Genomic DNA, 24,701 nt, shown 5'->3' on the forward strand with positions numbered 1-24,701 from the left:
TAGTACCTAATGTCGAAACATGTACTACTCCAATTATTGAGTACAAATTTGTAACTCACTAAATGAGTTTGTGAATTCGCTTATTTTCTTAAATTTTTTTCATTAGGAAAAAGGCACCAAATCAAACGAAACTTGATTCATTAAATTAATTTACGAGTCAAGTATTTTTTTTTATAAATAATTTAGAACTCAAAATTGGACTAATTATTACCAGAATTTCTTGCACAAAAAGTAGTTCAAAATGATTATATCAATTTCTCCTTCAAACACAGTAACATTTCTTCGATTTTTTTTAACCAAGCAAACCAACTTCAAATTATGTAAGAATGCAATTGATTCTTTAATGATTCTAATAGCTTTGAATAAATAATGTAGCTCGGTTTTTATGCATATTTAAGAAAACGGGTTGTATTTATTTGTATAATTATTTTAAATAATTGTAATGTAAATTTAAAAGGTATTTTAGGGGAATTATAATTTATTTTGGACCTTTTGGCCTTGATAGTAAGTTTTAACAAAGTTGAGTGCAGCCAAACGTGAATTAAGATTCTAAATTAGGTACCATACCATAATTTTATTTTCCTTGATTAATGTAGAGATCCACGTAGCATAAGTTTGGGGTAAGTTGGGGGGTGTGTTTTCTCTTACAAAAAATAATTCAATTAATAAAGAGAATGCCTTAAATTCAAGTGCAACTGGCTGAAGCACTTGATGAATTTAAACACTATTCACATCAATCAAATGGAATTATTAGAATAGCTTCGATTCAAATGCTTATACTTTGGAATTTATCCTAAGTTTGATGATAGCTCACGGCCCACCCCACTCGCTGATAGCGGGTCGGGTCGGGTCACTTTTGGCGGTAAAATGTGAATTCACGCATCTCGATACCTAGTACACCATTGTCAAATTCCTTTCTTGATTCCAACCTGGTTTTAACTGCTGCCACGATCCTCCCACCCTCTTCGTTAGGCTTTACAACAGAAAAAGCTCGCTTTCATCTACACACGACAAATATGGCAAAATCCCAAAATGAGCCATCAAGGGGTGGACACATCAATCCCCCTCTCCCTCTCTTCAGATCTATCCCTTGCCTTCTTCCTCCTCTCTGATCGTTCAAATGCCCCGAATTTTATCTTAATTTTACATTATTGCCCCTCCTACTGACACTCTCATCTATGTGTAGTAAATTTAGGATTCTAGGGTTTCTTTGTTCCGGATTGATTCTTGGTGCCGGATAGATGTTAATCTTATGGGGAATCTAGGGTTTTATAGTCTGTTTTCGCTGGTGGTGTTTGTTGTTGGGGTTATTCTTCGGCAGAAATGGAGGAATGCGGCGGAAAGGAAGGAGGAGATCATGAGGTTGGTGGCTATGGCCTCCGAAGAGGCTGCGGCAGTCGAGCTCGAGGCCGCCGTCGAGTACAGCTCCATTCCAGTGGCCAGGCGGTACCAATGTGCGGCGTGTTATGGCCCAGCCACCACGCGGTGTTCCCAGTGCAAGGCCGTCCGGTACTGGTGAGTTGCTTTTGGAACTTTTGCTTCATTGAGTTTGTGGGGTTTGTTCAATTGGGGTTTGATTCTTGTGATTTGGGTTACTTGATGTCTTGTATTTGGTTTTAAATGTTGAGGTGTTTTGCGTAGTTCAATTGGTGCTTTGGTTATTAGATTTTTAGGTACAATGCAGTTTTAAATGGATAATTTGATAGAATTGTATCTAAAAAAAAATGGATAATTTGATAGAATTGTAGGGATTCGTTGACATTTATTACTGATCAGACGCAGACAAAAAAGAAAGAAGAGAAATAAATTGTGGCAAAGGAAGATTACATCTTTGGCATTTGCATTTGAATTATGACATACTGAGTTTGGGTTGTCTAACCTAATGAAACTTGTGAAATGTAGTGCTGCTGTCTTAAAATTTTATGGATGCTAATGCTTTGTGGATCATCTAGCAATACACTTGTGGTAATATTTTTTTAGATGCATATGTAAATGACATTTTGGTCATGTCTGCTAACTGACGATGCATGTTTGATTGTCATGGTATTTGTCAGGATGCTTTAGGTTAGGACAAAGAATTGATCCTTTTGTTGGACTTTTGTTGCATGGTTACAGTTTTGGGGATCAATTTTTAATGTGGGTTTCAAGTCGGGTTTGGCTAATCAATTTTGGTATGGGTTCTGAGTTGGGTTTGGCTAACCCTGGACAACAAAAACTTTCTTGATTGAGCATTATTGTTATTTTGATAATTCATCTATCCGATTGGTTTGGTAGTGCCAACATTGTTCCTTTTCTGATGAACAATGGCTCCATATTTATAGAATAAAGGGAGATTGCTATGTTCAGTTTTGCTTTATATCCCAATCCACATCATGTGCCACAAGTCACTGATCCTGCTGAAGCGACAGCTATAGCATCTTTCTTTGTGTTTGGGAATGGGTTAGGGTGCACATAAGAGAGTGTTCCTTGTCTTTGATGGATTTTATTGATTGGTTGAACTCTATGTGAGGGGAGAGTGGTGTTTTTTGTGCCCCGTGTGCCTCTTTTGGCCTTAGCAGCTTGTATACACTGTATATACTCTGTGCGCCCTTTGGTAGGCACTATAAATACAATTGGTCTTTACCTAAAAAGAAAAAATAATTAAAAATCTTTCTTTGGGTTAAATTAAGGATTTCACTAAGGACATTGCAGGAACAGGGTTTATAAAGGCTAATTCTGCAGAGAAAATTAATTGATGTAAGTGTGACCTAAAGACTGATGGACTAACAAAAGAAGATTTCAGCATAGATTGTGAAAGCTTGTCACTCTAAATATCTGGCAAAACTTAATGCATGAAATATCCAGGAAAAAAAAAAAGAAGAGATCATTACTTTTATTTCAGTAGGCTGTTTTGATCAGCATGGAAATGGAAATGTTTTGATAAACACAAAAGAAATGTTAAAAAAATTTATTCCCTTTGTAATCAAGCAATACCATAATTGGCCTTTACTTAACTTGTTTTAATGGAAATTCTTTCATGGTTTCGTCAGATAATCATTTGAACAATTTTAATTTCTTTCTCATACTCGAATGTTGGATCGTAATTTGGGCCTCCGGTCATGGATCTTGGACATTGGAGTGTGATGCCTTGCTGATTTTAAAATCTTTTCTTCACATTATTTATATCTAAATGATGTTTTGACTATGCCATTTCATTTATTTGATTAAGTATAAATCTGTTATTGTAATTATTATTGTTTTTTATTTTTTGATTGGGCTTTTTTTGGTTTGGTTTTGTTCATGTCTGGGTTCTTAGTTTCACATAACAGTATGTAAAAATTTTAGGCTTTTTATTGTTAAAGATCTGTAATCTTTGCTTCTAACTGTGCATATTTGATGTCAAGGTAAGTTTGAAGTCTGTTTCTTTCTATCTTATTCACTTCTATTTACTGTATTGTTTTAGTTCTGGGAAGTGCCAAATTAAGCACTGGAGACAAGGTCACAAGAATGAATGTGTTCCCCCAACCCCAACCTCTGCCATGCAGTTTAATGATGGAAGTGGCTTTGGTGGCAAAACAACATCCCAAAATCAGTTTGAGAATTATGGTAATGTTTTTTATATTAAAGGGAATATAGTTTTTCTTCTAAAAGAACTGTATCAATGGTGGATGATAGTTATGAAGTTAAGCCTTGTGCAGATGCCAAAACAACAACTGGTTCTTTGTCTACCAGTACCTCATCATTTTATGGCCTCACTCCCTCTGCTGCTAGAAGTGAACCATTCATTGATGTTTCTGTTAGTGATGTCCTTGGGTCAAGCACACCTGACAGCTCAAAGGGACTTTCTGATGACATTTCATGTGATTCCTTTGTAACTATTTCTAATGTTAATAATATAATTAGTACTGCTTGTGCAAGCAAGTTAAATCAGATGAAATCCATTTGTGATGATGAAGTGGATCACTTTCAATCGCAATTTCCCAAAGCCAAGACTGCCATATGTGATGATACCCGGCCAAAAAGCTTGAGTAATAAGAAGTCCAGTGGTGGAGCTCGCCATTCAGATGCTTCTAAGCACAGGAGCTCGCCACTCTTGAGCCGTTCAGGGTCTGATTTTCTGGCTAGTGATAGCAGAAATGAGCCACAGGTAGTGAAGCGTAAAGAAGTCTCATCTGTGTCATCTACTGTTTCTGATCACTCATCTCCTGCTCCTGAAGGGCATTCAGCTTCGGTTGCGAAGTCTGCAAAACATACCTCGCCTAACATGCACTCTGAGGTTGCAGGCTTGCAACAAAATGCTTACAATGGCTTGAGAACTTCTGTGCGGAAAGTTGCACAGCACTTTCGAGCCTCAAAACAGTCAAAGCCCCAGTTGTTAGGCATTGGAAGTGGAATTGCTGGAAAATACAATCACAAGGTTTGTGGAAGAATTATGATATGTTTTTCCTGGAGTAGTGCAAGTTTCCTTGTTGATAATGCACATATGATTTATATGTGGACAGATGCTCTTTCCATATGAACTATTCATGGAATTGTACTCTTGGGAAAAGGTGGAATTGAGCCCATTTGGCCTCATGAACTGTGGGAACAGGTAATTTAAGAGTTGTTTTCAGCTCATTATAGGAAGACTATATTTAAAGGATGCTAGATGTTGTTCATGGTTATAATGTAATATTTAAAATTTCTATTTCAACAGAACTTTTAGCTTCTGCTCTTTCTGTATTGTGTTAGATAAACATGCTTCTGTGCTTCCCCTGTAAATCCCAATCCCAGTCAGTTTCTGCATTCCACCTGTTTTGAGCTTTGAGGCTTCAGACAATCATCATGAAGTCCATTATTGTTATTTTCTTGAATTATGTACTAATCAATGAGATAAAAAACATCTCTATGCTGGTTTGGAAATGTGTCATTCAGATAGTTTAGTTCTTACTTTTCTTAGAATATGATTTCTCTGAATTTGCTGCAGTTGTTATGCTAACGCAGTGCTTCAGTGCTTGACTTTTACTCGGCCTCTTGCTTCTTATCTTCTTCAAGGGCTACACTCGAAAGCATGCAAGTTTCTTTTCATGACTCCTTTGTGTTTATGACTTGTATAATTGATTGGAATATGTGCTTGGTGGCTCTCTCATTTTAAAATTCGTCTTCTTTCCAGGTCCAAAGGAGGACTGGTGTTTCATCTGTGAGTTTGAATGTCTAATTCTTGAGGCAAGGGAGGGGAAGTCTCCCTTGTCTCCAATGGGAATTCTCTCCCAAATACAAAGAATTGGAAGTCATCTTGGACATGGGAGAGAAGAAGATGCCCATGAATTTTTGAGGTGAGCCAGATAACACATCCTAGATCCAATTGGATGGACTTGTATTTCTGTTATCTAAAATTCAATTTCTTTACAAATTTGTATTACAATTCAGTTACTGAGATGGCAGGTATGCTGTTGACACAATGCAATCTGTTTGCCTCAAGGACACGGGAGTTGTGGGTCCCTTGGCAGAAGATACAACTCTAGTGGGCCTGACCTTTGGGGGATACCTTTTATCTAAGGTGATTTCATGGTTTTAATGGTTCATTAATCTTCAGTCCCGATAGAATTATTTTCCTTCGTTCTAATGCATGAGATGTGATTTTGTTATTAAGATTCTGCTTATTGGTATTTTCATATTAATATGAAGTTTATGACTGGGATTCTTAGATAAAGTGCATGAAGTGCCAAGGCAAATCAGAGCGGTGTGAGAGGATGATGGATCTTACTGTTGAAATAGATGGAGACATTGGAACCCTTGAAGAGGCTCTTGCGCAATTCACAGCTACTGAAATCTTGGATGGGGAAAACAAGTACCAATGTGGCAGGTTGGTTACTTTTACGTACATTACACCAGGGTTTTATCTATAGGGACAGTAACAGTAATTTAACAGCTATTGGTAGCTAGAATTTGCCACATTATTTGCATTCCTCACAATATATAACACATGATGAGGAAACTCCTTTACTGCCTTTTTTCCATATTACACCTAGAATTTATATCCAACACTTGTATCTGTCCCCAGATCCAGTTATATTGAGCTTTGTTTTCCCTTTTTTGGGATATGGGTGTTCATTGTGCTGGACACCTTGTGTTATGCCAAACTGTTACCAGTGATTTTGTTCTTTTTCCATAGATTTTGCTAGAAGCCCTTATGCTGTATCCTTGTTTGCTTAAGCTAAATTTTTTTCTCTTTTTCAAAATTGAACCATATTGGGCAATACTGATCATCTAAGATCTTGATACCTTCTACCATAGAACTTCTTATCTTATCCTCCTATGAAAAATAATCTCCCAGATTTCTGACTACAATTGTAGTAAATATGTGGGCTTGGTAGCATTATATGCCAGTAGATCATAATGTAAATGCTCTCGGCCTCTTGCAGAACAGTTATGTTTTTACATTTATTGTTTCTGAACTGTCATGTGACTGATTATCACATTTGATGACTACAATTGTAGTAAATATGTGGGCTTGGCAGCATTATATGCCAGTAGATCGTAATGTAAATACTGTAGGCCTCTTGCAGAACAGTTATGTTTTTACAGTTATTGTTTCTGAACTGTCATATGACTGAATTATCGCATTTGTAAAAACAGTTACTCACCTATGTGGAGAGTGTTCTCTCAGGGTGTTACAGTTCTCAGCCATGTGGAGTGTTCTCTCAGGGTGTTTTTTTTTTTGGTTCAATTATGTTTTGTTTTGACCAGATGTAGATCATATGAGAAAGCGAAAAAGAAGTTGATGGTATTGGAGGCACCAAATATCCTTACAATTGTGTTAAAGCGATTTCAGGTAATTATTTAATTGAAAGTGGAGCGTGTGATTTTTTTTTTTTCATGTTATCTTGAAATATTTGTGTTTAATTCACTATCTGTGCATGCAGTCCAGTAATTTTGGGAAGTTGAATAAGTCAGTCCGGTTCCCTGAGACGCTGAACTTGACCCCATATATGAGTGGCACAGATGATAGATATCCTGTCTACAGTCTTTATGCAGTGGTGGTTCACTTGGATATTATGAATGCAGCATTTTCTGGGCACTATGTGTGTTTTGTTAAGAATTTCCTTGGAGATTGGTTCAGGATTGATGACAGCACAGTATGTTTCTTGTTTATTTCAAATATATAGTCACATATTGGCATTAAAATTTTGGCTTTGACTTTTGTTCATTGGTTTGTCTGTTTTATTTTGTTTTTTGTTTTCTTTGTTGTCTTTGTTTTTTAATTGATTAAGAAAAGGAAAAAATAAATTAATATATTTTGGCATCTGAAGGCCCTTCCCTTTAGTTGGAAAGAGGCACACTTACTCTTTGATGTCCTGCAGTGAGATCTCCAGGCTGAATATGGTCCTGGTTTATCTCTGTTTACTGTTTTGTGTACCTCATCCTTTTGAATGGTTAATCTGCTAAAGGGATAAAGTATATACTTGAATTTGAGTGAATAATAATAATTTTGGGCTATATGTTTGGACTTGACGGTTTGATTGGTGGATCCTGTTATTATGTAGGTAACACCTGTGGAATTGGATAGGGTCTTATTAGAAGGGGCATACATGCTACTGTATGCAAGGTAACATATCCCTGGTGCTCAATTTGATATATTTTTATTTTTTTTTGGGTTTTAGGTTTTTTTTGTTTTTCCTTTTTAAAGATTGAACAACTTCGATATACTCACATGTAGGCGCTCTCCAAAGCCCCCTGCTTTGTCAAGGAACATGGCTGTTTCTCATGAAGGGAAACTGAAGATGAGGAACTTGGAAGCTGTTCCTTCCAGCCTTGCTGCTACCAAACCGAGATCCAACTCAGCAGTTCCAGGTGTGGATCGTTCTATGATACAACGGAAGCTTGAAAACTCATGCTGGACGACTTGGGATGGTCCCACAAGTAATCAGTGGCTTCGGCCAGAAGATTGGAGATCTCACTCAATGCAAAGGGTTGGTGTGGTTGATTCCTCAAGTGAGAGTTCTTCCCTCTTCAGCTGCTGCTCAGATGAAGGTTCTTGCAGTACTGAGAGCACAAACGACTCTGCGAGCACAGGAGACTTCTCTGATTACATATTTGGTGAAGTGGGAAACAGTTGGTACAGAAATTATGGACTTTCATCAGATTCAGATATAACTCCCTCCTTGTTTTCAAGACCTTCAGGCTCTTCCCGGAGCAATGGAGGTGATGGGGTTCGGAGGAGGCTACCACACCAAGGAAGCAGCTGGGGAGAGGAGTTGGAAGGAGAAGGTAACTCATCATTTTTGTATAATGGCACAAGTAAACATAGTAAAATGTGTACCACCCAATTTGGTGGTAGTAGTAGTGAAACTGATTTGGGGCGACTAGTTGCGGGTAAACCTATTGATGTAAAGTCGGGTGTTCCCTTCAAAAGGGCAAGTAGAGAAAGATCAGCTCAAACATTTTATTGAGGTTTGAGTTGAGATCCATGCTAGTGAAGTAGGATGTAATTGTTGGTATATACAAAAAAAGAAAAAAGGAAAAAAAAAAATCCATCATATGATTTATTCTTCTTTTATTTCCTCTGTACTAAGTTTGAGGGCTGAACTTAAGTAATTGTAATATGTGCAACTCTTATTTCCGCCATCAGGCATTCTCAATTGGGTAAAAGCTTGTTCCATGGATCAGCTTCTTATTCATTAGTCCTCTTTCAACTTGATCATTCTTTTTTCTCTCAAAATCCTCAAACACGGGCCAAATCGTAAAAATCAACCCAGTTTAGATAAACTTTCTATTTAATGGTTTTTTTTTTTTTTTCAAATTTTAGGAAGATGGTAATATTCTTATGTTTCTAACATATATTAAAACTGTATTTTTTTTATAAATAAATAATTTATGATTTTATTATAATATCATTATTCATGTTTTATTAAAAATTTATTTGTAATTATATAATTATTTTTATTTTTAATAAGAATTGAATTAAATTTAATTTATGTGTAATATTTTTATAAAATCAAAACATTAAAATAGTATATTTTTCTATAGACAAATAATTTATGATTTTATTATAATATCATTATTCATATTTTACTAAAAATTTATTTGTAATTATATAATTATTTTTATTTTTAATAAAAACTGAATTAAATTTAATTTATATTATATAAATTCAATTTATTGTTTTTTTTTAAAAAAAAAATTTGTCAAACATTTTTATTTTTATAAAATATTTAAAAAATTATTTTTTTGTTATTCGCTTAAAAAATTATTTTTAAAAACAAATTTCAGAAAAGGCCGGAAGAACATAGAAGGCACTGAGTGAAACGACACCGTTTGAGGCAAAAATTTCCAACAAAATTGTGTCCGTCGGCCAATTCTGCTTCGCGTCACGGGTTCTGTTGTTCCTCTGAAACGTCGTCGTCCAGGTATTTGGGGCAGTCTGTCAGACGGTGTGGATTCATATATATTTGCAGTGGAAGCTGTTGAAATACCCCAAACCCATGCCAGTGATAACGTCACTGCTACAACCCAATTGCTGCAATTCCAACAAGCTTCTTCACCATCGCCTAATCTGCTGGTGCAACAAGGCAATGTCAAGTTCCAGCAACAATCAACCTGGTGCCTTCACCACCATCCGTGAGACAGTCACTTTTAAACAAGAGATTAAAAAAAGCAAATTCACTGCCATTGCCGGCCACATCCCCGACCAACAATATGCTAACTCCTTCCTTTCCCAGGTATTCTCCCTTCTAGGGTTTCTTTTCTTAGTCTCTGTTTAATGGCGTATTTTCTTAATAACGCATCATATTCCTTCGGGTTTCTGACCCATTTTCACTTTATCTGATTCGAAACATGTTAAAATAAGGATGTATAGACACTTACTTGATATCATTACATCCTTTTGTTTACAATTTCATTCTTTCTTTTTTCTTTTTTCTTTTTTATTTGATTAATTGATTGAGTTGTTGATTGAAATATGATTATTTTGTTTCTTATGATGATAATTAGGTCAAGGATCCCAAGGCTACCCACAATTGTTGGGCTTATAAGGTTAGTTTTCCTATTTCATGATTGGGAATTACTTACTAAGCCTTATTAATTTAAAACCAGGCCTTGATTATCAAGGATGGTTTCTTACTATAAGCTCTCCTTCTGGTTAGTATACATTCAACATTCTTTCTCGAGTGCTGTGTCTCATCAAATTATTTCAAAATGGCTACACAGGAAGGTCAAAGTTGAATAGTAAAATTAAGTTAAAAAACTATAATTCTTCATTTGAGCTGCATTTGCAGTAATTGCATATGAAATATCGATGTTGGGACCCATCTATGCCGTTGTTCCTTGCATGCTTGTCAGAAGGAATAGCTCATGGTAAAGATATGGTAATGGGCTTCTCATTTTTTTCCTCCCATAATTTAAACCAGTTTTATTGTTACTTACTTCATAGGTTGGAGACCAATACCGATCAACTGATGATGGTGAGCCATCGGGTACAGCAGGCAAGCCTATACAAGCTGCTATTGAAGCTTCAGGATTAGATAGAGTTATGGTGGTTGTGATCAGGTAAGTTCTTTTTCCTGTATATGTTGACAGTTTAATTGTGTTTGCAAACTATGTTATGACATTGCTTCTGGCTAATAATTAATTTTGGGTTTAAGTCACATGTATGATTTCTCACTTTTAAGTTAGCTGTGTTATTTGACTGATTTGAGGTTCGTATATGAATCCTACTTTTACACACTGGTTGATTTCCTCATTTGAATTTCAGGCATTTTGGAGGTATCGAATTAGGTACTGGAGGACTTGTCAGGGCTTATGGAAGAACTGCAGCAGAATGTTTGAAGAATGCCCCAACTTGCTTTGTGAAATCTAAGGTAATTGTTCTATGCTGGTGTGCCAGCACCTTTATGTTGATATCTGCTGCATGGAGACCTGCCCATTTTAAGACTTTGATGAGTATTGGACTGGGAACTTTTTCATTGTAGGTTCCAATGGCCGTGGAGGTTCCTTTTGAACTTCTGGGGATTCTATATCATCAGGTGAGCATGTTTAGAAGCAATGTTAGTAACTACTTCAAATTTTCTGTAATTTTTTGAGTTGTGTATATCAAGAAATTGGTCTGTCAGTAGGATTATCAAACCCTAAGTAATGCTAATGGCATGTTTCCTTTCTTTGTTCTCCAATTCCTCTGTCTCACTTGTTAAGTCTTTTTTCCATGCAATTACCAATTGGAAGATCTCTTAAATCCATTTTGGAATAGTGGACTTACTCCCATGACATTCCTCCTTAATTACATTGTGCTCTGATAATCAAGCTTATTGCTCTGCTCTTTTGGAAGAGGTGAGTCATGTACCACCAAGAATTCTTTGAAGACTATTATTGTCTTCTTCAGCAACTTGTCCTACCTGCTATCCCCTTGCATTTATACTTTTATGCATCTGAACCTGTCACAGTAGGATATTGTTAATGTACCTGTTATTCACTTGCATTTATACTTTTATGCATCTAAAAACCTGTTAACAGAGGATATTGTTAATGTAAATGAAATAAAATAAACATATGATATAAAGTGTACTGTAGCTTTGTTGTAAGTTTTATTTTTCAAATGCCATTGTGTAACACCTTTGAAATTTTGCTATGCCCTTTTTATGTCTTAAAATTTGGACCAATGTTTTGGTGTACTATTAACTTGTGCTTTCCATTGACAGCTACAATCTTTTAAGGTTGAGGACATCAAGCAGGATTATGAAACTGGTAAAGAGGGCACCACCATGGTTACTTTTAAGGTTGATTTTGACCAGGCCAAGAGTTTGGAGGATGCAGTAAAAGACAATTGTAGCCGAGACTTATTGTTTTATAAGAAGTGAAACAAGAATCCCACAACTATGTTTTTTTGGCTTCCTGTATAAATGAATACAGGGAGTGTCGAGACTTTTGAATACATCATTCACCAAACAGGTACTGAACTTGTATATCTCAGTTTTGTATTGATTATCATCTTGTAGCTGCAAACTTCGTTGTGAGATTATTTGCACTTGGGTGTACAAGAAGATTCTTGAATATTATCCAAGAAGATTGTTCTTGGCCTGATATGATAAGTTGTATATACAATTCAGTTCAATAAAAAATGTACTGCACTAATACCCCGTTGTTAAAAGTTTTATTTAATCCTCGAGTGATATCATTTTTTTTATTGCATATCCTGTTTGCTTGTCATTGTGTTATCACTTAGTTATGTGCTCAGAGTCATCTTCCTTAATGTATATCATATATCTCATGTCTATTGCAGTCCAATCTAAAGAATGAAACAGCTGATTATGAAACTTAAGACGCATCGATGACTACCATGAGACCATCAGTTCACACTTGAAACGATCAGCAGACCAAATTGGGACTGCCTCTCTGTCTGCATCTCATATTGTCCTCTTCCCACTTAAAGATTTTGATGTAAAAATGAATATTGTGTCATGTTTACTGCTTAAGGTGGTGTTCAATAATCAAATTTTAAAAAAGAGAGGATCGTGTTCATATAGACCAAAAAGAAACACAAAAAATTAAAATATAGAGAAAAGAAAGAAACACAAAGAACCCTCACAGAGACCATGAATTTGTTACAGAACAAGACCTGACATATAAATCAAACTTCTCAGACAATAAAATGTATTAGAATCTTCTGAAGCCTTCCAAATACATACGCACCCAGCTAGTCTCCATCAACTAAGGTTAGCAGGGCCACTCAAGGGCTGGTGGTGGATGGAGGTGGTGAAAGGAAAGGAACTGTTGGAATTGTTGTTGGAATGGTGGGGAATGAAGGGATTGTGGTGGGGATGGTGGGCAGCGGAGGAAGCGCCAGCTGTGGAATTGTGGGGATGGTTGGCAATGTTGGGTTTGGCAGGGATGGCAGCGGGGGCAATGTGGGCTTCGGCAGAGTTGGGACACTTGGCAACGTTGGCAATGGGGTAGTGGGCAGCGTAGGCATTGCTGGCAAAGGAGGCAATGTCGGCTTAGGAAGAGATGGAATTTGAGGTAGTGTTAATGCTGGTGGTGGAGCTGCTGGTGTGTCCAGAAGGTGACGACCCGCCAGGGACACATCTATGCTCAACAGTGACAATGCTAAAACCAGAGATACAGTAATACAATGCATAGCCATGGTTTTAAAAGATACAAGGTTTGTGGAGCTACTTCCCTTGGATGTGAGAAAATTTCAACTTTGTTCTGGATGCAGAACAGCAAAGCATGGACGAGTATTTATAGATAAGCTTTTGAAGGATTTCTGAGTGTGTTTTGAAGAAGCAATAGGAGTTTGATAAGATGTGGTTGAGAGAAATATGGAAAAGAAGTGGTTAGTTCACCTCCCCTACTTGTGTTACTTCAAATTCAAAAGAAAACCAACCAAAAGGGTCGGCAAACTGACGCAAACCTGAGCTCACTTGTGTATACCGCTAGAATTGCTCAGTTTGTTGTTTGAGATTTGAGTCTTTTTGACCCATGGGTAATAATCTTTTAAAATTTTGAAATGGATTTATTCACAGTAGAATCTATAGATCATACTAAAGCGGCTTGAGGTTTTGCTGAATGGTCTTGCCTTTCATTACATAAAAGAGTGACTATATGCTTGTACATGTGATATACATATACAGAGAAGTATGTGATGTCAATTCCCTAATTACAACCTAAAATCATGGGAATTAATTTTAAATAATTATAATTCAAAAATATTTTCCAAAAGAGATGAGAATCATAGTACGGTGGGATTATGTTCTTTCATTCCCGCACAAGATTGTGGTTTCATTGTGAACTCCAATCTTGTACCGTTGGCGAATAAATGACTAACGAGAGAAAGGATTTATAACAAATCTGCAAGTTAATTAGCAGGATGGCCATGAGACTCAAAGTTGTTATTTGGACACTTGGCTACAAACAAAATGGAAGTCGATAGTGATGGGCTTCTTTCAGGAATGGAAGATGCGATTGTCGCAAAGTATTTAGTCGCTACATTATCATAGTAGATAACTGGTGTAGCTGGCAATGGTGCATGAAACTCTCGTAACAAGTTTTGAATCCAGTTTATCTCTACTGTAGTGGAGGCAACCATGTGATACTCAGCATCCATGGAACAGCGAGCAATGGTTTTTCCCTTTTTAGAGCTCCAATCGATGGGAGTAGCATAAGGAACAAAACATAGGCAAAAGTGAAGGTGTGATCATTGACATCACTTGTCAAGTTCTTGTAGACGCATGAAGATTAATAAAGTAGGTTCATCTAATGAGGATCCCATGGTACAAAGTTCTTTTCAAGTAGCGAAGAACACGTTGCAATGATGTCTAATGAGTCAAGGATTGGATAATTTGTTAACAACGAAGGAGATGTTAAGCGAGTAAGAAAAAAAATACTTCCTCATTTTCAAGCATGTTCATCTTCTCGGGTAGGTCACTAATATATTTATGTTGGGATAAGAACAAATCATTCTAAGTGAAAGCAGTTTCAACACCGAGAAAATAGCTTAGTGGGCCAAGATATAAAACTTTTATGTTAAGACACCAATGAAGTGAGTGAGAAATGTAATTGAGGTACCCATGATAAATATGTTGTCAATATAAACAAGAAAGAAAAGTGTACGTTTATCAATAAATAGTTGCAAGGGGCTTCCTTCCACGTGTATGTCTTCTCATAATCAAAACTCTTTAGCTTATCAGGGCAAAAATATAACCCGTCTAGGATCACTCTATCTGGACCAAGATAAACTATATCTAGCACCAAATAGAATGAACAGACCAAGTCGGTTGGACTTATCGAGCAAATCAATCTAGTCAAGTCCTCAAGATTTCTAGCATGTCTGATCAACCACGTCTGATGTCTAAGTGCCAACCTAGACGTTTGATGTCTGAGTGCCAACCTAGACGTTTGATGTCTGAGTGCCAACCTAGATATGTGATGTCTGAGTGCCGGACTAGACGTTTGATATCTGAGCGACGACCTAGACACCTAATGTCTGATCAGCGGACTAAACGTTATTTACACCTAAAAGTCAATATCAATTAATTGTTACGCACAATCCCAAATATTGGCAAGCTAAATGGATAGTCAACTACATGGTTCAAGATTTTGACACCACATTCAGCAAATGGCACCAGTCAGCAGCCCTTACTTGATGTGATTGCCTAGTCCATGCAGCAGTGACAACGTTGACTGTCCTATCAAGGCTTGATTTCTGTCGAACAATCATCATTACAAGAAAGGCAAGAGTGCATAATCAACGTTATAATGACGATGTCATCAACTCTATATAAACCCCTCAAGAAGCACGAACAAAGTACAAACGTTCATTCTCTCCCACAAAAAATAATTAGAGTTATTCTCGTTGAATATTTTTTACCTAAGCTTCGGAGGGGCGTGCCTGGATCACCTGTCCGAACATCCTTCTGTGTAGGGAAGAAATCCGTCTGACTCTAGTGAAATTGGACGGACCTGAATTCAGTTGGCTTGACACCAACAATAGTGACAAGTTAGACTTGGAATTCATGAAGCCATGGGACACAAGGAATCCTTGAAGTTCATTATAGCATACCCTTATACTTGGACGGTCAGCAGATCACCAAGTTGGGACTGCCTTTCTTCTCTGTCAGCATCTCATATTGTCTTCTTCCCACTTAAAGATTTTGACGTAAAAATGAATATTGTGCCATGTTTACCGATTACGAAGGTGTTCAATACTCAAATTAAACAAAGAGAGGAATGGTATTCATATAGAATAAAAAGAAATACAAGGAATCGTATTCATATAGAACAAAAAGAAATACAAGGAATCGTATTCATATAGAATAAAAAGAAACGCAGAAAACCCCCACATAGACCATGAATTGTTACAAGACCTCACAAATGAGTCAAACGTCTCAGACAATAGAATGTAATTATATGGGAATTCCTGAAGCCTTCCAAACACATGTGAATCCAGCTTGTCTCCCAGGACTAAGGTGTGGCGGGGCCACTCTAAGGGCTGGTGGTGGATGGAGGTGGTGAAAGGAAAGGAACTGTTGGGATTGTTGTTGGAATGGTGGGGAATGAAGGAATTGAGGTGGGGATGGCGGGCAGCGGAGGAAGCGTCATCTTTGAAATTGTGGGCATGGTTGGCAATGTTGGGTTTGGCAAAGATGGCAACGGCGGCAATGTGAGCTTTGGCAGAGTTGGGGCACTTGGCAGTGTCGGCAATGGGGTGGTGGGCAGCGCAGGCATTGCTGGCAAGGGAGGCAATGTGGGCTTAGGAAGAGATGGAGTTTGAGGCAGTGTTAGTGCTGGTGGTGGAGCTGTTGGTATGTCCAAAAGGTGGCGGCCTGCCAGGCTCACATCCATGCTCAACAGTGACAATGCTAAAACCAGAGATACAATAAGACAATGCCTAGCCATGGTTTAAAAAGATAAAAGTGTATGGAGCTAGCTTCCCTTGGATGTGGACGAATTTCAACTCTGTTCTGGATAAACAACAACAAAGTATGGACGGGTATTTATAGAGAAGAATTTGAAGAAGCAATATAAGAGATTGATGAGATGTGGTTGAGAGAAATTTGGAGGAGTGGTGGTTAGTTCACCTCCCCTACTTGTCTTACAGCAAATTCAAAATAAAACCAACCAATTAGGGTTGGCAAACTGACGCAAACCTGAGCTCACTTATGTATACTGCTAGAACTTTTCAGCTTGTTGGGTTATTATCTTCTAAAATTTTGACACATGGATTGCTTCATGGTAGGACTCATAGATCATTCCAAAGCCGCTTGAGGTTTTGATGTACCACCTGCCCTTCATTACACGACTAATCAGTATATATACACGAGATGTACAAAGAAGTATGTGATGTAAATTTCTTTACTACAACCTAAAATCATGGATTTAAAAGAATTACAATGCAAATAATATCATCACAGTATGAAAAATGTTACAAAGATACTAAACATATTATCATCGTACAAACAATGTGACAAAAATACAAAAAATATGATGAAGAAACGAATCATATAACCAAAGTATAAATAATATGACTCAAATACGAATATTATGAGTTAAAATTAAAGTATGAATAATAGGATGTGAGTACAAACTATACGATCCAGATATAAATAATATGATTAAGATTCAAAAAAATATAATTGACATTAATGCATTAATATTATAATCATTTTGAAAAAAAATGAATTAGAATTATTATTTTTATAAACAAAATAAACTTTTTACTAAATAACTTCTAAATTTCTTTTAACACGATCTCCTATTCACAATTTTATATTTACATGAAATAATATAAAATGAATTAGAACCATTATTTTTACAAACAAGATAAACTTTTTATTAATTTTTTTAAAAAAATAGTTTTAACATAATATTTGACTTGCAACTTTGTATTGGCATGAAATAAAAAAAACATCCTTCCTTAAAAGAGTGTGTTTTTTGTCACCAAATAGATCTTCAACCTCTTCAACCTTCATAAAAAATAATTATAAGATGTACATCTCAATCACTTTGCTTGTTTAGGTAAATTATTTATTTATATTTAAATTTTAACCTTGTTTGAATAATTCATTCTTAAATATAAAAATGGATCGGTTGTTATAAACTTTTTTTTTTATTAATTTTAAGTAAATTACATTAAATTATAATTATTAACCCATGAAAAAAAATTGTACAAAAGATACCATTATCATCATACATGAGATTCTTACCTATACAAGTTGTTGTTATTGATTGATAACTCTGGATGGACTTTTTAATAATTATTTTATTGTAATTGCTTTACAAATCCCAACATATCATTTGATAATATTTAGAGATGAGGCATCGAAAAATTGATTTACGTGCCTTAATGTGACACTAAGGTGATGTTTGTTTTTTTGGCTTTTTATTGAAAGTAATTTAGTTTTAGAATTTAAATTATTTATTTTTCTACTTTTTCATGACTTATTATAAACTTTTTACTAAATAGAAAAAACCAAAATATATAGTTTTTTCTAAATAGAAAAAATAACATATTAATTTTTTTTACTTTTTAATACTTAATAGAAATAAAATACTATAAAAACAAACAACCTAATATTTAACACTATCAAGCATTAAGGTTCTATTTAGAATTAAGTAAAAAAACAAACACCACCTAAAAGAGTATTTGTTGAGACTTATACGGAAGACGAAGCTGATGATTAAGGAGTTAAAGATGATGTAGACGAGGAAAATGAAAATGAAATTAAGGTTTAATCAAGTTTTATCAGGATTATTAGATTAGTACACACTTAAGACGGTCAGCAGACCAAGTTGGGACTGCCTTTCTTCTCTGTCTGCATCTCATATTGTCTTCTTCCCTCTTCAAAGATTTTGACGTAAAAATGAATATCGTGTCATGTTTACTGCTTGAGAAAGTGTTCAATAATCAAATTAAAAAATAAAAAGAGAGGGATCGTATTCATGTAAAACAAAAAAGAAACACAAGGAATCGTACTCGTATAGAGAGAAAAAGAAAAACAACATAGAGAAAGACACATAAAGAGCCCTCACAGGGACCATGAATTGTTACAGGACAAGACCTGACATATAAATCAACCTCTCATGCAATAAAGTGTATTAGGATTTCCTGAAGCCTTCCAAATACATACGAACCCAGCTAGTCTCCCTCGGCTAAGGTGTGGCAGGGCCCACTCAAGGGCTGGTGGTGGTGGTGGATGGAGGTGGTGTAAGGAAATTAAATGTTGGAATGTTGGGGAATATTGAAGAGATTGAGGTGGGGATGGAGGTGGGGAAGGAGGGCAGCGGAGGAAGCGCCAGGTTTGGAATTGTGGGGATGGTTGGCAATGTTGGGTTTGTCAGAGATGGCAGCGGCGGCAATGTGGGCTTTGGCACAGTTGGGACATTTGGTTGTGTTGGCAATGGGGTAGTGGGCAGCGCAGGCGTTGCTGGCAACGGAGGCAATGTGGGCTTAGGAAGAGATGGAATTTGAGGTAGTGTTGGTGGTGATGGAGCGGCTGGTGTGTCCAGAAGGTGGCGACCTGCCAGGCTCACTTCCATGCTCAACAGCGACAATGTTAAAACCAGAGAAACAGTAATAAATTGCGTAGCCATGGTTTGAAAGGATGAAGGTGTATTATGGAGCTAGCTTTCTTTGGATGTGGGCAAATTTCAACTCTCTTCTGGATGTACAACAGCAAAGTATGGACGAGTATTTATAGAGAAGATTTTGAAGAAGCAATATGAGAGTCGATGAAATGTGGTTGAGAAAAATTTGGGCATGTGGTGGTTGGTTCACCTCCCCTACTTGTCTTCACACCAAATTCAAAAAAAAAAAATGGGCCAACCAAAGGGTTGGCAAACTGACGCGCACCTGGGCTCCCTTTGTGTTAGAGATTTCAGTCTATCTTAATAATATTAAGTAATAAGTCATTTTTAAAAACAAACTATTTAAAATTTACAAGTGAATTGTATTCGGTATTAAACTAGAAAAATAGACAACACCTAAGTGCCCTAGGTTTGAATTTCCGTTCATTTCTTAAGTCCTCCTAAATTACATTGATTTATCTTAAAGATTTTATTTTTGTTCACCTTCTATTAGGATTCCCGCTAGAATCCAAATCCAATCCTAGGTGGTTGGTTATTCTCCATGTACTCGAATTCCCACTAGGAATTCTAGGTTGAATGTTTAAACTCATTTCATTGGTTATATTATGAGTCTCAATTTTCATTGAAATTTGTGTTGGTGTAATGAGAACAAAGACATTAATTTCCCGCCAGAAACCCAACTAACTGGTAAGATAGGAAAAACCAATGCATAGTCATAGTTAGGTAACTTCCTTTGAATATGGCAAATTTCCACTTCCCTTACAAGTTACAAGCGTTAGACTAGAAGGAATGAATGTAAAGCCTAATCTACGCATCAATTTGATTAAATTTCATGATCAAAGTATAAGATAATCAAATTAGGTTTAGTTTCTAAGACTTAATTAAATCCCGAAGAGACCTTGGAGATCTAGGAATTTCATGATATTACAATAAACAAAATTTCAGGGAATTTGAAAATTTAGAAGTGAAACATTTTTTTGTATCTCAATTGGAACTTTCTGTTTGGTGATGTAAAATGTCAAAGCAACAATAAACCCATTCACCCCCTCAGACCCATTCCATCACCAAATCATTGAGAGAACCGGATCCGCTTGTTCCCTCGGAAACCTCGGCCCGACCCACAGAAGAAACTGGGCCTGTCCACCACCACCTTCAGGGCTCTACGCAGGGCTTCGAGCCCATCTTGTCCAAGCCCATGGACCCACAAAAGGCACTTGGTCCACCCACCCACCGTCACCATCTCAGCTCTCACCACCCTCCCTCCGACGGACCTCACCGCCGTTGACACCTCCGACAGAAGCTCCGCCCTATCTTCACAGTTCAACATCGCCTTCACCACTCCACCCTCACCCTCAACCTCACCTTCGCCTTCACCTTCACAGCGCCCCAGCCTTAACTCGTTTGTCTCACCCGGAAACAGAAACTCCTCCGTGCCATCGCCATCGTCACGCGTCCACAGTTCCGCTGCAGCCTCCCTCAGTTCCGTCACGCGCCGGATGACCCTCGCAAGCACCGACGCCTTGGGGAGCTGACATATTACGCAATTACCTTCACTTGTCAATCCAAATTCATGCATTTTTTTTTTCAATTATTATTTACTTAGAATTAACGAAAATGACTTACTTTGGTTGCGTTGGGAAGAAGATTGCGAAGAGTGGAGTAGTGGCAATTGGTTCGCTTTCTGCGATCTCTCTCCGCGACTCTGTGTTTATCCCGGGCTTCCATTGCTCTTGCTTCTGTCTCCAAGTTTGAATTCCCATCGTTCATAGCATCCTGTGATTGGGGTCCTTCATCAAGGCCATTGTTTTGGTTGGAACAGCTTCCAAACTCATGGTAACTTTGAAAATACTGCATTTCCTCTTCTGGGTTTCTGTAAAATCAACACCCAATACGTCAAAATTTCATAAAACATCAAAAACAGACCCTAAAGATGCAGAAACGAATTTAGAGTTGCATATATACCCAAATGCATGCATGTTCAGTAAGCCCGTGGAGGGAACGACTCAGCTTTTGCCCTTATAGTAAGTTTTTGAGGGAGAGGGAGAGAGGAGGAGATAAAAGCAAAAGATTAAGCGTATATTTTGCAATGAAGAGAGGAGGGGACTGAGAAATAAAAGGCGTAAATGCGCATTTGCAGAAGTGGAACCTGGGGTGGGATATTGTTGGCAGACTTTAATGATACGCTCCGATGTCTGATGGATGCTGTAGGGTGTAGGTGTGTGGAGAATCTGGAGGACGATGGTTTCATTTTCGGCACAAATGCGTATATATACACAAATATATGGAGGTCAAAGGTTGAAGGTAGCTGATGACATAATGCAAGATAGATGCCACATCCTTTTAACCTATGCTTGAAACATGAGCCTATGAGAACTGGATATTACATTGTACTTTTGTGATTGATCCTAGGATTCTTTTTTCTCTCTCAAAACAGAAATAAAATAAATAATTTTATTCATATCATCCATAATTAATTTTTTATAATACACACTGGGTGAAGCCTACTCTAAAATGGCTTCATTGCAGTAGTTGGTGCATGAATTCAATTAAAATTGTATCAAATATGAAATTCGATATTTTAAAAATTAGAGATCCCCTTATTAATGAGTCTTGATTTGATCATTTAAATAACATAAATGAAAGTAACCCACATTGCGAGGCCATGATTGAAATCTTAATCGTGCTCAATTTATGCGCATAGCGTGACAAGAGAATGAAATGTATGTCATGATTGAGGTTACGAATTCAGCTAGCAATTCAAATTCAAAAGAAGTTTCCTTTTTTCTTAGCCACAGAATTTGATCAATTAGACAAAACCCATTAAAGATACTGCTAAGCAAAATCATTGGAATTTGGAAAAAAAACAAAAAAAGAAAGGCAAGAGCAGTGTCACGTTTCATTCAAATCCGGACAATAGGATGTAGTCTAGAACCAAACCGAAAAAGTAGGTAGTGGGGGGACGCGCTGATTAAGCGGTGGAGATGATTAAGGGGCAGCGCCCAACAAACATTTGAAGCTCCCAAGGAGACAATATATCCATGTCTGCAACACTTGCAGTGCATGTTTGACCTCTAGTCTCCCGACTTTTGTGAACACATACCAACAGGTGTATAGTGTATACAGTCGACAGGTAAAGTTGTGGGAAGACCAAAATCTAAATGCTGTAAGTTAAACAAAATCATATGAGATTGGCTTATTATTCCTCAGCTCCACAGCACTTTTTGTGGATGATTGAGATTTGAGACTAAATCACAGGACCAAAATAGTCTAACTTGTGAATGTTTGTTCTTGTTTTCTCATTGTCATCCAACATTGTTATAATTTATGTTTAGGAGTTAGGACACCCAGTCCATTTTGATGATATGAGTGAAAGCTTCCCAATTTTCTATTTTGTGGTGTTTGTTTCTCGGGAAAAAGAAACGGTTTGAAAGTATTAACTTATCTTATTTAATTATAATAAACTTACGAAAAATGTATCAAAAATTGTTAGATTTCTTTTTTCCTTCTACAAAGGGAACTATTCCCAGAATTTTGAAAATCAGATTTTATTTTATTTTTCAAAATTTTCTAATAGTTATAGAATTTTAAGCAAGGAAGCACGCTTAAAACCAGAGGTCATGTACTTGAAAGTGAGATAACATTTTGAAAAACTAAATAAGCATTTTTAGAAAAGAGGGGATAATAAGGTGATTGGAATAAAGATTACGATAAAGGACAGGATCAGGTTGGTCGAGGACAAAGTACTACCACTTTAACCAACATCCACAGTCGATTTACTCAGTGCTTGTTTGCTCCTTTTCGGTGTAAAGGAGGCAACACTGCTTTTTTGAATAAACAGACACGCTAACCCCATTGAATTCAATCCATGATACATATGTGGAAACAGCAAGGTGGTTTTTTGAATCAGCATAAAGTTGATACTAATTAAGCTTTGGTGAAATGAGGCCGATCAAATCCAAATATTTGGGGTGGGGCATAGAGTTGGAAAATGACACTTAAGTGGGGCAGATGAAATTTTGGTGAAAGCGATTATGTAGGAATGGGAGCCTTGGCCTCCACCACATCCGGCCAAGATGTAAGCAAAAGGGGCAGATTTCTGCGACAAAAGAGGATTCCAAACTTGTCTCATGTCCTTCACATTCCTGTATCCAGAGATGAGTTGCTATCCAAGTTTTGACCAACCCATCCTTTGATCCCAAATTCAAATTACAATGTTCAAAAAGTGTAAAGCAAAATGAGGAAGGGGCAACAAAGATTTCTGAACTTTTTATCCGATATCAATCTCTAGGCATGAAAATGATGTGTTGTGGAAAATGTTGCACAAGACCTAAGGCGTTAGAATCCACCGCCATTAAAACCTTGAGGCCGATCGAAGAAACTTTAACCCTAAGACTACTATTAAACTTAGCATTAGATATTAATGATGGCTTCTCAACTACCATTGTCTAAGTTTGGTTATTATTTCCATATACCCTGATAGAATGGCAGGTTTCATAAATTAAATACGTAAGAGAAAACGCGTTCTTCAAGAAGGAGAGGGTGAACTAAACACGAAAAAGTACTAGTACCAGGGCATGGGCCGTTCGGCTGCCAGATTCACATTTGGCTCCAAGCCCATTCTTTTCCCTTTTGTCTTGAACGTAGACAACAAAGGCAGCCATACCATCAAATTTGCTTTGATTTAAGCATTAATGGATTCAGCTGGTCTTCCTTTTCTTCAACCCAATTTGCAAAAGAGAAAATACATCATGAATTGAGCAGATAAATAAGAAACCCAAAACAACTAGAATTTAGGCGGGATGCTACTGTTTAACATACAATGTAGCACTCTTATCTGCCAACACATCTTGACTAAAATGAAAGTCATCACATTGGTGAAATCAAATGCTAACTTCGCACCACCAATCCACTGTTAAAGCTATGACCGTCCCGAATACTTGAGAGCTTTTTGACCATGATTAAGGAATTTTCAATACCACACAATGATTCATATAAACCACACTGGATAATGTTGTTCAATACATGAATACTTAAAATACCAAACTTTGAGTACCGCTCTCTTTTTCATAGAACTATTTTGGATATCTTTATTTATTACAAGCATAAAGTTGCCTACTTTGACCAATGATTTGGGCAATTATTTCCATGCCAATAATGAATGGCCCTAGCATGGGTACAAAATTTTGATGGTCCAGGTGGCCAGGCAATACATAAGAACAGTATTTGAATGGATATCTTCTCTCAGAGTCAGTCAGCAGTTGCAAAATGCACCAGGCAAGAATATAAATGCGAACAAAAGTGACTTAGTGGACCTATTATAGCATTAGCCATTGCTTTGACTCTTGAGGTTGGGAAAAAACAAATCCAGTATACCTATTTTTGTGCAAGATATCCTGGAGATAGATAGGTAGGAGCTAACAAACACAATTTGCATACATAATTTATTGAAAAATTATTTCTTCTGTTACACTCTCATTGATAAGGTTGAACAAAGCCCCAGCTACACCTCTAAGTAATCAAAGAAAAGAAAATGATATGTCATGCAATAGTTGATGAAACTGCAACTGACACGCCTAAACAACTAATGAAAGAGGCAAGCAAACATATCCCAATTTCCTAAATAAAGTGACAAAAAAAGATTAGGAATTCCAAGATATGCAACCTCA

At 36.9% G+C, this 24,701-nt stretch overlaps 4 protein-coding genes across 6 annotated transcripts; 2 read left to right on the forward strand and 2 right to left on the reverse strand.

Moving 5' to 3' along the window:
* The first annotated feature begins 854 nt into the window (after positions 1–854).
* Positions 855–8,518, forward strand: LOC100853437 (ubiquitin carboxyl-terminal hydrolase 17). 2 transcript variants are annotated; one of them, XM_019218106.2, is made up of 12 exons: positions 855–1,515; positions 3,525–3,585; positions 3,678–4,396; positions 4,482–4,570; positions 4,946–5,031; positions 5,132–5,294; positions 5,404–5,518; positions 5,667–5,824; positions 6,709–6,793; positions 6,885–7,097; positions 7,506–7,567; positions 7,679–8,518. In XM_019218106.2, exons 1-12 carry the CDS (start codon positions 1,324–1,326, stop codon positions 8,409–8,411), a joined length of 2,676 nt encoding a protein of 891 aa, XP_019073651.1. In that variant the 5' UTR covers positions 855–1,323; the 3' UTR covers positions 8,412–8,518. The 2 variants fall into 2 exon arrangements, with proteins under 2 accessions (XP_019073651.1, XP_003635052.1); XM_003635004.4 differs by having other exon boundaries at positions 857–1,515; positions 3,443–3,585.
* A 719-nt stretch (positions 8,519–9,237) lies between these two features.
* LOC100853398 (uncharacterized) lies at positions 9,238–12,111 on the forward strand. Its single transcript, XM_003635003.4, has 6 exons — positions 9,238–9,680; positions 9,952–9,993; positions 10,391–10,506; positions 10,712–10,817; positions 10,929–10,982; positions 11,652–12,111. The coding sequence occupies exons 1-6, from the start codon at positions 9,444–9,446 to the stop codon at positions 11,808–11,810; spliced, it is 714 nt and encodes a 237-aa protein (XP_003635051.2). The 5' UTR covers positions 9,238–9,443; the 3' UTR covers positions 11,811–12,111.
* Positions 12,112–12,445: 334 nt separating this feature from the next.
* Positions 12,446–13,158, reverse strand: LOC100268048 (protein PELPK1). Its single transcript, XM_003634998.4, has one exon. The coding sequence runs from the start codon at positions 13,091–13,093 to the stop codon at positions 12,680–12,682; it is 414 nt and encodes a 137-aa protein (XP_003635046.1). The 5' UTR covers positions 13,094–13,158; the 3' UTR covers positions 12,446–12,679.
* Positions 13,159–19,879: 6,721 nt separating this feature from the next.
* LOC132254049 (uncharacterized LOC116803646) lies at positions 19,880–21,267 on the reverse strand. 2 transcript variants are annotated; one of them, XM_059737770.1, is made up of 3 exons: positions 20,998–21,267; positions 20,659–20,905; positions 19,880–20,563 (listed from the first exon to the last, which is right to left on the reverse strand). In XM_059737770.1, exons 1-3 carry the CDS (start codon positions 21,009–21,011, stop codon positions 20,105–20,107), a joined length of 720 nt encoding a protein of 239 aa, XP_059593753.1. In that variant the 5' UTR covers positions 21,012–21,267; the 3' UTR covers positions 19,880–20,104. The 2 variants fall into 2 exon arrangements, with proteins under 2 accessions (XP_059593753.1, XP_059593754.1); XM_059737771.1 differs by having other exon boundaries at positions 21,182–21,266.
* Positions 21,268–24,701: the final 3,434 nt, after the last annotated feature.

This window comes from Vitis vinifera, chromosome 7 (assembly GCF_030704535.1).
Source record: "Vitis vinifera cultivar Pinot Noir 40024 chromosome 7, ASM3070453v1".
Lineage (NCBI taxonomy): Eukaryota > Viridiplantae > Streptophyta > Magnoliopsida > Vitales > Vitaceae > Vitis > Vitis vinifera.

Excerpts from the sequence above, each read along its gene's own strand:
- LOC100268048 (XM_003634998.4), bottom strand. The coding sequence starts at position 13,093 with ATGGCTATGCATTGTATTACTGTATCTCTGGTTTTAGCATTGTCACTG.
- LOC100853398 (XM_003635003.4), top strand. The coding sequence starts at position 9,444 with ATGCCAGTGATAACGTCACTGCTACAACCCAATTGCTGCAATTCCAAC. Across the intron at positions 9,681-9,951 it reads CTAACTCCTTCCTTTCCCAG|GTCAAGGATCCCAAGGCTAC; the intron begins GTATTCTCCCTT and ends GATGATAATTAG. Across the intron at positions 10,983-11,651 it reads TGGGGATTCTATATCATCAG|CTACAATCTTTTAAGGTTGA; the intron begins GTGAGCATGTTT and ends TTCCATTGACAG.
- LOC132254049 (XM_059737770.1), bottom strand. Across the intron at positions 20,564-20,658 it reads TTCTTCCCAACGCAACCAAA|CTCCCCAAGGCGTCGGTGCT; the intron begins GTAAGTCATTTT and ends GTAATATGTCAG.
- LOC100853437 (XM_003635004.4), top strand. The coding sequence starts at position 1,253 with ATGGGGAATCTAGGGTTTTATAGTCTGTTTTCGCTGGTGGTGTTTGTT. Across the intron at positions 3,586-3,677 it reads AAATCAGTTTGAGAATTATG|ATGCCAAAACAACAACTGGT; the intron begins GTAATGTTTTTT and ends AGCCTTGTGCAG. Across the intron at positions 5,032-5,131 it reads AGGGCTACACTCGAAAGCAT|GTCCAAAGGAGGACTGGTGT; the intron begins GCAAGTTTCTTT and ends TCTTCTTTCCAG.